Source organism: Scyliorhinus torazame, chromosome 18 (genome assembly GCF_047496885.1).
Source record: "Scyliorhinus torazame isolate Kashiwa2021f chromosome 18, sScyTor2.1, whole genome shotgun sequence".
NCBI lineage: Eukaryota > Metazoa > Chordata > Chondrichthyes > Carcharhiniformes > Scyliorhinidae > Scyliorhinus > Scyliorhinus torazame.
In genome coordinates this window covers 55,028,789-55,044,087 of record NC_092724.1, presented here as the reverse complement: position 1 = coordinate 55,044,087, position 15,299 = coordinate 55,028,789, and the positions used below count along the sequence as shown (strand labels likewise).

At 44.7% G+C, this 15,299-nt stretch overlaps 1 protein-coding gene across 1 annotated transcript in view; it reads right to left on the bottom strand.

Annotated features, from left to right (window-relative positions):
- Positions 1-15,299, bottom strand: part of LOC140395214 (receptor-type tyrosine-protein phosphatase delta-like) — a 634,165-nt gene that overhangs the window by 232,467 nt on the left and 386,399 nt on the right. The window contains exon 7 of the mRNA XM_072482754.1: positions 9,174-9,284. Within this exon, the coding sequence (XP_072338855.1) occupies positions 9,174-9,284 (111 nt within the window). The remainder of the gene's footprint in view (positions 1-9,173; positions 9,285-15,299) is intronic.

The following is a 15,299-nucleotide window of genomic DNA, read 5'->3' as shown; positions in this document are numbered from 1 at the left end:
TAAGCCAGCAACGCTGCACAAACAGTGTGTGTCTAATGTCTGTGTGTGTTTATGCTGGGGCGGGTGGTGGGACAATATACAGTGAAGTTGATTATGAAACAGATTGTCTATTTTTTTTCCCTATGGAGTCACTTTGCCATTGGGCAAAAATATAGTGGCAGTGTGCACCGGTGTGCACTGTTGTGCCAATGTGCTGCACCATTGAGTAGAAGAGGAATACTAGAGTGTCAATCACCTCTGTATCCACATTTGTACATCTTCAATGGAGTGTGACCCCAAACAGTAATTGCTGGAACAGGCAGGCAGGTTGTCCTCTTCTACTCTGGGAATGGGAGACAGGAAATCAATAAAAAGGAACTGAAATTCCGATGACTCAACTGGTAAGCTACAATCGCTATCTGTGTTCATCTACCTCAGCCTGGGCAGCACGGACATTGGCCTAATTGATCTCTGTGCCCTGGGCTAGGGAGGTAGGAAAATCAGCACATTTCCTCCTGCTGATTGATATCTAAAGACCTCTTTAGGAAGGCTTGTGGGCCTTAGCTGAAGACAGAGTTAAGCTTGGCATGTGTTGTCCTCCATTCTTATACAAACTGCTAACATTATCTAGGCTTACACATGAATATCACACACTTCAGAATGGCTAGCAGTCAATTTACTGCCGCTGATATTTTCTGTGTCCTCCAGCTGGGAAGGTGGCAAAGGTTTCTCTGTAACCATCTTTTTTTGCTGGTGTGACATTTACTCAAAGGCTTCTTTTAAATCCTTCCTATCCTTGGCTTCTCTTTTTCTCCCAGAAACAGAATACTTCAGTTCCATTGAGGACATCATCCAATGTCTCAAGCTCAGGATGGTCTGAAAAAGATCAGGCAGACAAGCAGGCACCCTGCTCGGGGACCTCCAGAGATCCATTCTTTTATTGTGTCAAGGGCTCAAACATTCTTTGTGCTGGGAAATCCTTTAGTGGCATTTTAAAGCTTAACTCACTTAGCTTTTGAATCGTGAGGTTTTTCTTACTCCCCATTCCTTATTCCCCAGTGGTGATGAGAAGTATTCCTCAGCCCTGCCAATTCAGTTCTCGAGTTGGTTTTCCCTGACAGGCAACGTTATTGTGGGGGATAACACACTTTTTACTTTTCATGTTGAGGAATTCATCACAAAAGAAATGGCAACTTTTGAAGCTCAGCTACCATCACTAACATTTATTGAAGCTGAGTTACCATCACCAACATCTATGGGAGATCCATGGGCTGGGCTAATATTCAAAATGAGGCACACAAGTAGAGATAGTGTACAGTAGACACTCCACATCAGCTCAATTTGAAGTTTACAAACTTGTCTATGCTGTTCAGTTGTAAAGATGTAAGATAAACTGAAGCATCAATTTTTTACCCCCGTCTTACAGTTGGCCCCTTTTTGGGACAGTCGCCGTCTCCCTCACACACAGGTACACGTGCACAGACACAACAAACACACACAAACACACACATGCCTTTGCAACTAATCTGGATTCCTGATATTCTCCCAGTGAGTCCTCTAAGGAAAAGTATCTGGGGAAATGAGTGGTGGTGGAAGGTGTATAGCGGCTTAATGGATGAGGAATCTATAAATCATCTGCCTATTGAAGAATAAAATAAAAGTCATCAAAAGGAGCTGGATAATTTGGTTGAACTAGATTGCTGAAGTTACCATCATAATGTCTAGCAGCGAATCAGATTTAAAAAAAATTCTTTTATGGAATTTGGGCACTGCTGGCTAGGTCAGCATTTATTGCCTGTCCGCAATTGCCCTTGCAAAGAGTGTGGTGAGCCAGCTTCTTGAACTGTTGCAGTCCATGTGGTGTAGGTACATACGCCTGCATAGCAAGAGGAAAAAGCACAAATCTCAGTAGGTAATTCTGAGTTTGGAAGAAGCTCTGGTCCAGGACCCGCCTGGAGCAAATACAGCAAAGAGCAACTAATCTGATGGATGGATTAAGCCATCTGAGATATGAAGAAAATTCTGCAAAAGCTGGGAATGTTGACACAGGAGAGGAGAATGCTCATAGGTAATCTTATTGAAGTTTAAAAATCCTCAAAGATAGACACGATAAAGATCAACATGTTTAATACAGATTCTGCTGAAGAACACAGCCTAAAACTTTGAAGAGAGGATTAAAGGTGGCGAGTGTCAACTATTTGACACAGAAAATGGCAAATGAATGGAATGATGGTCTGCCAAAGAAGGCAGTGGGATGATTCATTTGCTGATGCAACAGCGATGAATAATTATCTGCAGAAAGGTTTGATGGAGGGGTACAATAGACAATGGGACTCTTCAGATGGATTATAGTAGACTTTCCTGGCCCTGCACTTCCCAATGTACCCATAGGTCACATCCTGAAGTCAACATCCTCCGCTGAGCCTCAACATTGTTCAATTTGCACCCCTACCCCCACAATCACCTTTGAAAAATCAGATAGATTTCTAAAAATGACCTCAAGATGTGTCAGATGCAACATAATCACTTCAATGCCACCATCGCGGGGAAACCTTGGAAGACAGCACAACACCTTTCAAAGGCTGCCACCTTGGCACCTTACCTTCCATCTTACCCTTTGATATCGTACACTTCAAACCCATAATGTACGTCACACAATGTACCCAGAAATTCCTTCGTATTGCAAAATCTGCCTTCTCCTCCCTTCCCCTCCCACTCACACAAAGTTGTCTCATCAGGTAGTTATTATTCAGTGTAGTCCAAGTGTAAATAGTACAAACAGATGCCTGGAAGGCTCCAAGCCCATCTTTAAACCTTGAAACCTCATTGAAATGCAGCAGGAACACTGTCTTGTCATAGCATGTTTTAGCGTGACATAGCAGCATGCAGCATGTTATTACATTCTCCCATCATGCACCAGGCAACAGTGTACAAGCGCCAAGGTATCATCACCACAAGGCACAACACATTACCAAAACAAGTGGGGGGAAACTTTTGGGATGCAAAAACGGGGACCCACAGACTAGTGCAAATTATCTGAACTGTGCTGTGGGGGTTTAGTTTTTTTTAATAAAAAGATTATTCATATGTAATGTGGGTTAAAAAAAGTAAAAAAGAAAAACACACCAACCTTCTCGTAGCTCTGAGGGATGTAGGGGGTTTGATGCGGAACACAATGACATGGGGAGAAGAGAAATAGGGGAAACACAGAGAGAGTAAAAAGGCCTCTTCAAGGCTTTTAGCTGCAACATCTACTCTCACTAACGACCTTTGACCTTTTCGCCTAAATCTTCAAGAATCAATTTTTTTTGTGTGTCGCCTCAATAATTAGTCCTTCTGAGGGAATTGATATTTAACTCAAACAATTCCATTGATAAACCAAATTAAAAAACAAATAAAAGCTAACGCAAGGCTGATGTATTATCTTAAAACACATAACTTAAACATTTCCTTTATTCCCTTTCATCTCTTTCACTTCTTTCGGTTGGTTTCAGAATTTTGATGGCAAGCTCCCCAGAAATAAAACTGCTGTTTCATCGTTCTTCCTAAAGGCTCCATAATTAGGCCCCATCTATCCCTACCACAGCAACCTTCTGGAGAAGTGAAAGAGATGCAGCTGTTTTGCTCCCATCGCTGGGTAGGAACAACCGACTCAAGCTCTCAGCCTCTGTGCTGAGCGCGCGTCAGCCTGCAGCTCTCTGGACAAGGCCTTGTTCTACAAATTGACTGCGCGCTTGTCGCTCATGAGAGGAGTCCGCTGTTCCCACATTGCGGCCACAAATCCCTTTTAAACACAGTCAAACCTTGTATGTCGCAGGCTAGGCAGGAAAGCTCGGAGAGGGATCAAATATCCATCCCCCTAACGTTTTATCATCAAAATTAAAATTACAGGAAAAAAGATCAGTTGCGTTATCTTCAATACATCACCAATGACCTTTCACCTTTCCATCCAATTGGTTTTTATATCTTTCCTAATATCATCACTTGTCTAATGGCAGTAGTTCAAAGTAGAAATTTTCAAATGACATCTTACTTTTCCTTCGTAAACTTCATCCATGACCTTTGAACCCTCAGAGGTCAAATCTTCAGGAGGATGAAGCGACCATCAAGCAACTGGCCCCAATACAGGAGTCAAAATGTTGCCTTGGCAACCGCTTTATCCTTTGAAGAGGGAGCTCAGGGGCATTGATGGTTTACAGGCACCAGGAAAGAACAAAATTTTAACAAAAACAAATTACTTTCTTATGATGTGAATGCTACTTTACATAGAAGGCATGCAAAGAGGATAATTTTTTTTAACAATTTGTATTCTGGTAAATTGACTGTTGGTGGAGTGAATTCATAACTCTCAGCTGGCAATGCTGATCTACTTACAGTGTAGCCATTATGTTAATATACTGCATTAATATTTCCCCTTTGTGTTGTCATTTCATCATTCTCAAATTATTAGTTGTTACAGCATAAGGAGAGGATGGCCTCGAGCAGCTTTGTATTGTTCGAACAAGAGGAATAGAGAATACATTAGAAATATATGCCTGTGAAGGGAATAAAGCTCAGAGACCACATAGTCTCTGCCATGCAAGTTAGGAGGCAGGGGTAGAGGGAAAACAATCTCTTTATGGTCAATAGATTTGCTTTCTACTTCTCGGACTCATTGGGGGATGTGGGGGGGAGGCAGGAGGGTTAGTAATACATTTTCACTCCCATTATGGAGGCGTCCCCTTCTGGGAGCGCAAATCAATAATGAGGGGTGCACATGGCAGAAATGTCTGATCTGTGCATCCAGTGGTCAAACACGGATTCAGAGCGTTACCCCATTTGTGCCAACTTTCACCCCAACCTCCTTTCCTGCGGCCATGCCTCTATCAGTCTATCAGTCTCCCTGACAGACTTTTGTTGACCATCCACCTAAATGTTCATATTCCTTGTTTTTTCTCCTGCTAATCTTGACTGTACCCTGCATAATGAGCCTTGGCCTTCACTTTGGTTTCCCCAGTTTAAAAAAAAGGAGCGAAAAAAGAACATGGAAAAGGGGAGGAGAATGGAACTAAGTGGATACACCTTTAAGAATGAGGCCTGGCACAGGGTTAAAAAGCCTTCACTGTGCTGCAACTGTCAATATCATACATTTTTTCCCCCCTGCCATTGGACATTAAGACACCAATTTACCGAGTGCTGTTTAATGCCTGTGCATGTGTGCCTGTGCATGTGTATGTCTGCATATGTGCGTGTGTGCATGTGTGGTGGGTGTGCGTGCGTATGCGTCCTAATTTCTAAAAATACATAGGTAAATTAGTGCTCAGAAAACCTTGGCTCTGTGGTATTAAATCAGTTTGATAGACTAGTTCCCCTGAAGCAAGATTAAGAGCATTTTCGCTTTCCAAAATACTTGCTTCTGTTTTATTGATATGGATCTCTGTCAGTTTCCTGCAACTAAACGTTGGCAGAAATTAGCCCCATTGTAGATTCGAAAGGAGTCATGAATGGTAGAGAGCAACCAGACCTCATTTCAGGCAAAGCTGTGCACAGCAATATGGCAATATAGTCTAAACAAATGCCACACCACCTGCTGCCTGCTTTATTGCAAAGAATTTGCAACACCTGAAACACCAGACATCTTGAAGTAGCTTTTTATTTTGCTACCAAGGATTTGGCTCCAGTGAGCACTGAGATATTGGAGAATGTCATATTTTTATAAAGAAGGAGAGAAAAAAAAGAGAGCCGATTACCATTCTTTCATCCCCCGGGCTGCAGCTGGAATTGTGCCCAGATGGATGGGATGAAAGTCTTCTTTCTGTCAGCTGTTAGAAAATCCGAAATTTAATGAGAGAATCCTCCAGCTCATGTCTCAATGGAATCAAATTCGCAGCACAGAACTGCTCAGAATTCAGTATCAATTCACTCTGATTGGGCAATTTTATTCAGTGGGGTTACAAAGAATACAAGGCTTTAACTGAAATGATCCAGTCCTCCACTCAGAAGCCCCTTCGAGTTGAAGTTGAAGGCAAGGGTTGTTAGCCTCGAGGCGCTCATAGGATTGCACATGGAGGGACAGAGTACATGACAGGCAAGAAACGAGCAACATTTCTGGGAGGGGCAGTGACAGAGCTCCTCAGTTGTGTCATGGTGGAGAGGTGCCGAACGTGGATGGGGCATTTCTCCACAAAAAGCAGGCGAGCCAAAGAGAGTGGCACCTTCAATTATTCCTTGAGCGCCTGGTCTTGAGAGCCAAGCACCAGTTTTCTTTCCAATCTGATGCTTTGGTCTTGCAGTTTAAGTTATTGACAATCTAGTCCTTCACGATCATTCTCTTGTATTCATTATTCTACAACTGAACCCATCAAATAATTTCCCACCTGGTCTCTTGTCATCTGTTCCCAGTCTAAGATATTTTTGGATGTCTCGTCTATTTTAGTTATGAGAAAATAAGCCTCCTGAGGCTGCAAGAAAGCCATGGGGATGTATTCATTTTGAGATTTGTCTCGTATCAGGGACTGATAAGCCACATGCAGGTTCTTTAAAGAGTTCCCTGCCATGGGTAAGCTCATACGATACCAACCACAGGAATCACTAATGGGTCTCAATTCCTTCCTGTCGCCCCTGGAGATACCTACAGTTTGAATCGCACAATACAATGCTGCTGTATTGCTGCCCTCTCTGTCAACATGCCGTTCCCCAGCCATCAGAAAACTTTGAATATACACTTTGCATTTAGTTGTGTTTAAAATGACAACGCAAATTAGGCAGAAACACAATTACCTGTCCTTAACAGTCTCTTGAGCTCTTAAAGCAATTGCGATAGGTTGGTTACAACATATATCCCAATGACAATGACCAGCAAGGATTCGGAAATGGTTTCAGGAAAAGTTCATTGTTGTACCGACTTTATAACAGTCTCATTTGGGATCAGCTGAACTGGACCAAGATTTTTTTAAAACACTAGTGCTGTGAGGGGTTCGAGGTCTCTCTGCACTACATGAACATTGTCCGATTATTAGGAGTCAAGGGATTTTAGAGACTGCACGCTGTTTTTGTATAAATGAAAAAAAAATACTACAATTTGCCATCAGCCCTTTTCAGTATCTATTCCTAGGTTTGGCATCGATGGTAGATTCAACAATTCCCAGCTGATAGTTATGCTGTCCTGTCTGGAAGGAACTAGGTAGACAATTGATAGTTTAGAGTTATGACCGAAAGTTTAACCCTGATTTACACAAATTTGTGAAAAGTTACTCAGGGCACAATATTTAATCCTTTTCCATTCCTCTGCAATCAATAATCACTGGATCAAAGTCCAAATTTACATAAATGTGTTGTAAATTATTTTAAATAGTTGAGGACCAACAATATTTTTAGGTGGTTTGGAAAATCCACTGGCCTGATCTTCCATTCCAGCATTTTGAGGGCAGAGTTGCCAGCCATTTTGTGCTTTTATGCAATGCCCCATAATATGTTTTTCTGACACATTACTCGAGAATTTTTTGAAATGTAAATTTTCTAGAAAATACGATACACTAAATAACTAAATAGCTGTTAAATTTGAAGTTACGGCATTCTGAAAATCAACCAATGATTATCTATTAATGGTTTCAGTGAGAGGAGTTACTATTCCATGGGCTGGGTTTCCAATTGGATGGGACCAGGCTGAGCTAATTACAGACGCGGGCAAAATAAATGGGAATTAGTTATTCCAAACTAATGCACACTTTACACAATGGAATTCCCTTTTTGGACCAAAGAGTTGGGAATGGACAGAGATCCAGTGAGATCTGGGACCCTTTTAATATCTGTTCTTGTACATTAACTCTCATGAATTGAGCTCAAGCAAATTCTGTAATGACAAGTTGCTCCTTCCCTCACTAGTTACAGTTTGTAGCCTATCTTCAGGTAGAACAGGGGCGTATATCACATGATTTGAAGGGGGTTTGAAACATTTTGGCCCACAGACCAAGTGATCAGCAGATAATCCAACTAAAATGTATGGTACAATGCCGCAGTCAGATTCACTGCAACAGTGTACTCCCATGATGCCAGTTAGCCCTTTTGTTAGGTGCACCAAGTGGATCCCAACACGCCTGTCACTAAATTGGACACTGTCGTGATGAAAGAACACTTTTTAATGTCTCTTCCTGCCTTTATATCTCTCAATCTAGTAGCTACTGGATTCTGGCCAAAATAAATGCTGGCACTTGGGTGTGTTTATTGATGGATATTGAATATCCATCGTCAACAGTGGGTAAAAGGGGAATGTCACGTGACCATTCCCTTCCAATCTCATGAATAAGCTTAATTTTTTAATCAAACAAACCTAGCATCGTGACATCGCAAGTATGACATCGCCCATAGGTTGTAACTGTGCTGCACAACTTGGGTGTCCGAAAATGACCACTGAGATTAGCTATTCTGCTGAGTTTGACCAAAGAGCTCTTCATTTTTGATTTCCTTGGTTTTAGACCTCCACTTTTTTGATTGAAAGTATCTCCTGCTGTTTGGGTAGATGGTGGTGGCACAGCGGTCAGTACTGCTGTCTCACAGGGCCAGGGACCCAGGTTCGATTCCGGCCTTGGGTGACTGTGTGGAGTTTGCACATTCTCCCCGTGTGTGAGTGGGTTTCCTCCGGGTGCTCCGGTTTCAAATATGTGCAGGTTTAGGCGGATTGGCCATGCTAAAACTGGTCCTGAGTCACCGAAAGGTTAGGTGGAGTTACGGGGATAGGGCGATAAGGCTCTCCTGTTGTGGAGTTCAGCTGAACCATAGTGTCTTCTGGTGAGCAAGAATGGGGGTGGGGTGGGGGCCTCTGGAGTTGGCGTCCGACTCACAGAGTGACACTATTCAGACGTGTTGACATCCGTGCTTGATTCACCAACCTTACTGAGCACGGTTCTCTGTCAGGAGAGCAACTGTGAAAAAGAAACCGTGGTATATTAAACTGTTTGGTGTTTTTTTATTATTGAAGAAGGAAATCAAAAATAGGCAAATTTAACCTGACATCATGGCTGCAAAATTCCTCCCAGGAAATCTGATGAGTTTTCCCAGGAGTTTTAATATAAGAATCCAACTTAACTGGAATATACGCCCCTGTGCTGAACTGCCTTAATGGAAAACAAACACTCAGAAATAGAAGGCCACAGAAATCGTGCGAGAGGCCCAGCACCCTTTAGTGAGAGGGTGTTGAGTAATCAGCCGCTCCCTACCTCTCACGTAAAGATTAGCAGGAGGAGAATACCGCACTCCGGCGTTGTTCGATGCCACACACTCGTACTTCCCTTGGTCGGTTTCTTCGCTGTTCTCAATCTGCAAGGCACCTGTCGGGAGACAAACGGCAGCGGGGGGAATTAAAATCCCAGGAACTCTCACACACGGCAAGCAGAAATGGCTGCATTTCCCCAGTGACCTTCCCCTCAATCCCCTGTTCGGATTGCCAACCCTGATCTGTCACCAGCCACGAGACCTGTTCACCCAAGTGCAAGGTGTCGCTCACTGGGTAAACAGCAGGTAAGGTTGGGACAAGATGGATTCCTTAATCTGGGATCTCTTCAAGAGTACCAGGGGACCTCTTTTCAATTGTGGGTTTTCATAAGAGCTTCCTCCTCCACACCCCAGGACACTCTGAAGACTCTGTCAATTGTCTGAGACAGTGAATGCCAGTCACCACTGCTGCAAAACATAATGGTGCCCACAGACAAGTCAAACAGTTTTAAAATATGTGCAACGTAGTCAGCTCTGGTGATCCAGTGAAAAGGGTAGGAAATGATTCTGCTTGAAATTAATGCACTTTAACCTCACTCCAACTCCCAACGCCATTCCAACAGTTAGCAATCACTGACAGTTTGGAAAGGAAGATTTAGATTTATGTTTCTATCGTGTGAAGTGTGATCACCACTGAACCATCTGCCACAGCAGTCTCAGCAGGACACAGTTACGAATACAGTGTACAGTCAATTTAACATGGACCAGCCAGGACTATAATACACAGATTGGCTCGGTGCTCCAGAATGGAACAGAAAACACCCTGTGACTGCACTCGCATTAGGAGATGTAAAGTTGAATAAGTAGTGCGGGCATTTTGTAGGGTACCCCGCCCATACCTGGGAAGAGCAGGAACCTTAGGCCACATCTCAAAGCAACTCCAGTTGTGTCAACCCTCACTTCTTCCTCAGTGGCAGAGGACAACCCTCTAAAAGGAGGCATTGTCTACTCAGGTGGATATATTCTCAGTCACATTTTAGCGCAACTGTAATGACTGACTGCAAATTCTGCCAATCACACTGCCACAATCTCGCGACAGTTATTAAATCCTGGGGAAGACGGAGGGTGAAGGGACTAGAATACCAAACAGACATGTCACCAGAAAGAGAAATACGGGCACTGAATGCAGATTAGATTGAAGACTGTTTCAAGTTGTATCTCAAACACTCCAATTAAATGAGAAATTTATTTGGGATCTGCATTTGACATAAAATCGCCCTATGCAGGAGGAGATCAAAATGGGTTAAAAAAAATTTATATATATATATACACACACTTCAGCTCTTACAAAGCTAACCAAATATAATTTTCTAGTGAGGATGAGGTATTAGATCTCTGCTCCAAGTTGTGTCATTTCTGATTGAATTTTCAGTCCTTCACATGGACACTCCCTTACACAGCCCATTGTATCCTTGGCAGCAGCAGCTATGAACCCTGGCCCCACACACTCAGAGATATTTCATGTCAAGTTGGTTTATTGCCTTGGGCTACTCTCTTATGATTTATACAAATGCCACTGTAAAGGACATCTTACGTCTGAGGTCATAGGATTCATTCCTTAATGAGGGCCTTAACGTTGCTGATTGTCTGGATTCCAACTCTGAAACAATAGCATTTATTATTCAGATTAGATCCCCAAAATGAAAAATAGTAGACATAATTTTTTTTTTTTAGGAACCTCTCAGGGAGAAACTTCCAGGACTCTCCCTACAGTATTCATCTCTTCTCTTCCCAAAGTGACGCTGGTTGCCGGATCACCACGTGTTTATCCAATTGGTCATCTTTCATGACTGAGGCCTTGTGACTAGAATATTCAATCAAGCCTGGGCTTCACAGTCGAACCCAACCTGTCCTCACTTGGTGCCCATCTCTTTAAAGCTCCTGGTCAGCTTTCTGGAATGGAACTCGAGTTGCCCCTCCCTCCCTTTCCCCCCCCCAGGGACATCGTGATTAACATAAAAACTAGGAGCAGGAGTAGGCCATCTGGCCCTTCGAGCCTGCTCCGCCATTCAATGAGGTCATGGCTGATCTTTTGAGGACTCAGCTCCACTTTTCCGCCCAAACACCATAACCCTTTATTCCTTTATTCTTCAAAAAACTATCTATTTTATCTTGAAAACATTCAATGAAGGAGCCTCAACTGCTTCACTGGGCAGGGAATTCCATAGATTCACAACCCTTTGGGTGAAGAAGTTCCTCCTAAACTCAGTCCTAAATCTACTTCCCCTTATTTTGAGGCTATGTCCCCTGGTTCTGCTTTCACCCGCCAGTGGAAACAACATCCCCGCATCTATCCTATCCATTCCCTTCATAATTTTACATGTTTCTATAAGATCCCCCCGCATCCTTCTAAATTACAAGTCCCAATCTACTCAACCTCTCCTCGAAATCCAACCCCCTCAACTCTGGGATTTACCTAGTGAATCTCCTCTGCACAGCCAGTACATCCTTTCTCAGGTAAAGAGACCAAGCTGAACACAATACTCCAGGTGTGGCCTCACTAACACCTTATACAGTTACATCATAATCTCCCTAGTCTTAAACTCCATCCCTCTAGCAATGAAGGACAAAACTCTATTTGCCTTCTTAATCACCTGTTGCACCTAGAAACCAACATTTTGTGACTTATGCACTAGGACACCCAGGTCCCTCTGCACAGCAGCATGTTTTAATATTTTATCATTTAGATAATAATCCCTTTTGTTGTTATTCCTACCAAAATGGATAACCTCACATTTGTCAACATTGTATTCCATCTGCCAGACCCTAGCCCATTTACTTAAACTATCCAATCCCTCTGCAGACTTTCAGTATCCTCTGCACTTTTTGCTTTACTACTCATTTTAGTGTCGTCTGCAAACTTGGACACATTGCACTTGCTCCCCAACTCCAAATCATCTACATAAATTGTGAACAATTGTGGGCCCAACACTGATCCCTGAGGGACACCACTAGCTACTGATTGCCACCAGAGAAACACCCATTAATCCCCATGCTTTGCTTTCTATTAATTAACCAATCCTCTATCCATGCTTCTACTTTACCCTTAATGCCATGCATCTTTATCTTATGCAGCAACCTCTTGTGTGGCCCCTTGTCAAAACCTTTCTGGCAATCCAGGGATACCACATCCATTGGCTCCCCGTTATCTACCGCACTGGTAATGTCCTCACAAAGTTCCACTAAATTAGTTAGGCACAGCCTGCCCTTTATGAACCCATGCTGCGTCTGTCCAATGGGACAATTTCCATCCAGATGCCTTGCTATTTCTTCCTTGATGATAGATTCCAGCATCTTCCCTACTACAAAGTTAAGCTAACTGGCCTATAATTACCCGCTTTCTGCCTACCTCCTTTTTTAAACAGTGGTGTCACGTTTTCTAATTTCCAATCCGCCGAGACCACCCCAGAGTCTAGTGAATTTTGGTAAATTAGCTGTATTCAACTCAGCCTGTGAGCCGATGAGAGGCCAGGGCTCAACTCCTGCCTAGATCTTGTCTGGTCTCCGTCAACCACAAGCACTTGATTAGGAATTCTAGAACGATCACTTTACTGATAAGCTGGGTGTCATGATATTCAAACACACACATCATGATGGACACACCAACAGACAAATCAGAGCACACAACACCACAACCAATCACACACAAGGACACCAACCACATAAAAGCACGAGCACGACACCTAGTGGACAGTAGGTCTGGGGACAAAGACACGGACAAGACCTGTTACAAGATCACAAACAGGGAATCCCCACGTGCAGAGTATCAAGACAAAACTGTACATAGAAAGTTTAAATAAAATAGCGTTGTACCATATACAACCGTGTTGGCTCATCTGTGTGTCAGAACGCCCAACACCACATGGTACACGAGTGGATCGATACCTGCCAACTAACCTGCCATTCTGGACATGGACCGCACCGACAAACCGCAGCCGTTGCAAGTCGCGGGGAACCTAGGTACCAATTGGAAGCTCTTCAGGCAGCGATTTGACCTGTACATCCGAGCCAACGAAAAACAGAGTGCCTCGGATGAAACGAAGATTGCAATGCTCCTCTTCTACGCAGGTCAGCACGCCCTCGACGTCTTCAACTCACTGGTGTTCGAAGAAGGCGAAAACCAATCCAAATATGACACGGTCATCCTCAAACTGGACCAGCACTTTAAGGTTGAAGTGAATGAAAGTTTTGAAAGATACCTCTTTCAGCAACGCCTGCAAGGTAAGGAGGAGCTTTTTCAACCCTTTTTGACGCACCTCCGAATTCTAGCGCAGTCCTGCGGTTACGGCAGCACCACAGAGTCCATGATCAGGGACCAGATTGTTTTTGGCGTTGCCTCTAGTGGCCTACGCCAGCAGCTTCTTAAAATAAAAAGCCTCACCTTAGCGTCTGCTGTGGAAGCCTGTGTCCTCCACGAGAATGCAGCCTGCCGTTTTGCCCGATTTCAGGCGTCCGAGTTGGCACGGAGGGGGTCCCCAGCCGTCGAATCGGCAAGCCAGGCCGCCCACGACGCTGAACGCATCCAGGCCGTCGATTACTTCCCGACCCACGGCCCGGACGACAGCGGCCGCTTCCCGCGCTTTTCGCGGTCTCCCGCGCTGGTGCGCGCCAAAAATAACGGCCACATCGAGGGACGCACTGCGCAAGCGCGCCCACCGCAAGATCGCACTGCGCATGCGCAGTGGCGCAACGAACGCCGTGACGTCATGACGTGCGGCAATTGTGGAGCTGTACACTTAAAAGGGCAATGTCCTGCTAAAAACCGACAGTGCCTCAGATGTGGCAAGATGGGCCACTATGCTGCCCACTGTCGTTCGGCTCAACCCATGGATCCTGCACATCCCCGACAATCTTGCAGACAAGTCAGGACCGTCCAGCCCACGCATCAAGACTTCCAGTTAAGTGATGCAGATGACCAGGATGCCTTCCGCGTTTCCGTCATCAATGTCAACAAGGTCAATGCCATCAATCCAGCCGATGAGTGGTGTGCCACCCTGACGGTTAACCGATCGCGCGTCACCTTCCGCCTGGACACCGGCGCATCCGCCAACCTGATTGCATATTCTGCATTCCAGGCCATGAAGGTCAAACCACCCATCACGCCATCCCGGCTCAAGATGGTTGATTATAACGGGAACGTCATCCCATCCATAGGATCTTGCCAGCTACAGATAACTCACAAGATGCACACGGCCACACTCCCCTTCGAAGTTGTCGGCTCATCAAAAGACTCGTTACTGGGCGCACAGGCGTGTAAGGTCCTTCACCTGGTACAGCGCATTATGTCTCTCTCTCCAGATGAGATATCCGACTTCCCGGATGCTGAGTTCCACGCAAATCTCCATTCCCTCCTTGCTCACAACCAGGAGGTTTTAGAAGGCATGGGGACATTGCCATACACGTACAAGATTCGACACAAACCGGACGCCATCCGTGTCGTTCACGCACCTCGCAGGGTTCCTGCGCCACTCAAAAACCGCCTCAAGTTGCAGCTGCAGGATCTTCAGGACCAAGGGGTCCTATCCAGGGTCACGGAGCCCACGCCATGGGTCAGCTCCATGGTCTGTGTAAAGAAGCCCTCTGGCGAGCTCCGCATATGTATAGATCCTAAAGATCTGAATAACAACATCATGCGGGAACACTATCCCATCCCGAAACGAGAGGACCTCACCAGCGAGATGGCGCAAGCCAAAATATTTACCAAATTGGATGCGTCCAAAGGATTTTGGCAGATCCAATTGGACCCGGCCAGCCGAAGGCTATGCACGTTCAACACCCCTATTGGCAGATTCTGCTACAACCGGATGCCATTCGGCATCATTTCAGCATCTGAAGTTTTCCACCGCATTATGGAGCAGATGATGGAAGGCATCGAAGGGGTACGTGTATATGTGGACGATATCATCATTTGGTCCACCACTCCGCAGGAACACATGCATCGTCTACGACGTGTCTTCACCCGCATACGACAAAATGGCCTGCGTCTCAACCGCGCCAAGTGTGCCTTCGGCCAGATGGAGCTGAAATTCCTCGGGGACCACATCTCACGATCAGGGGTCCGTCCCGATGCA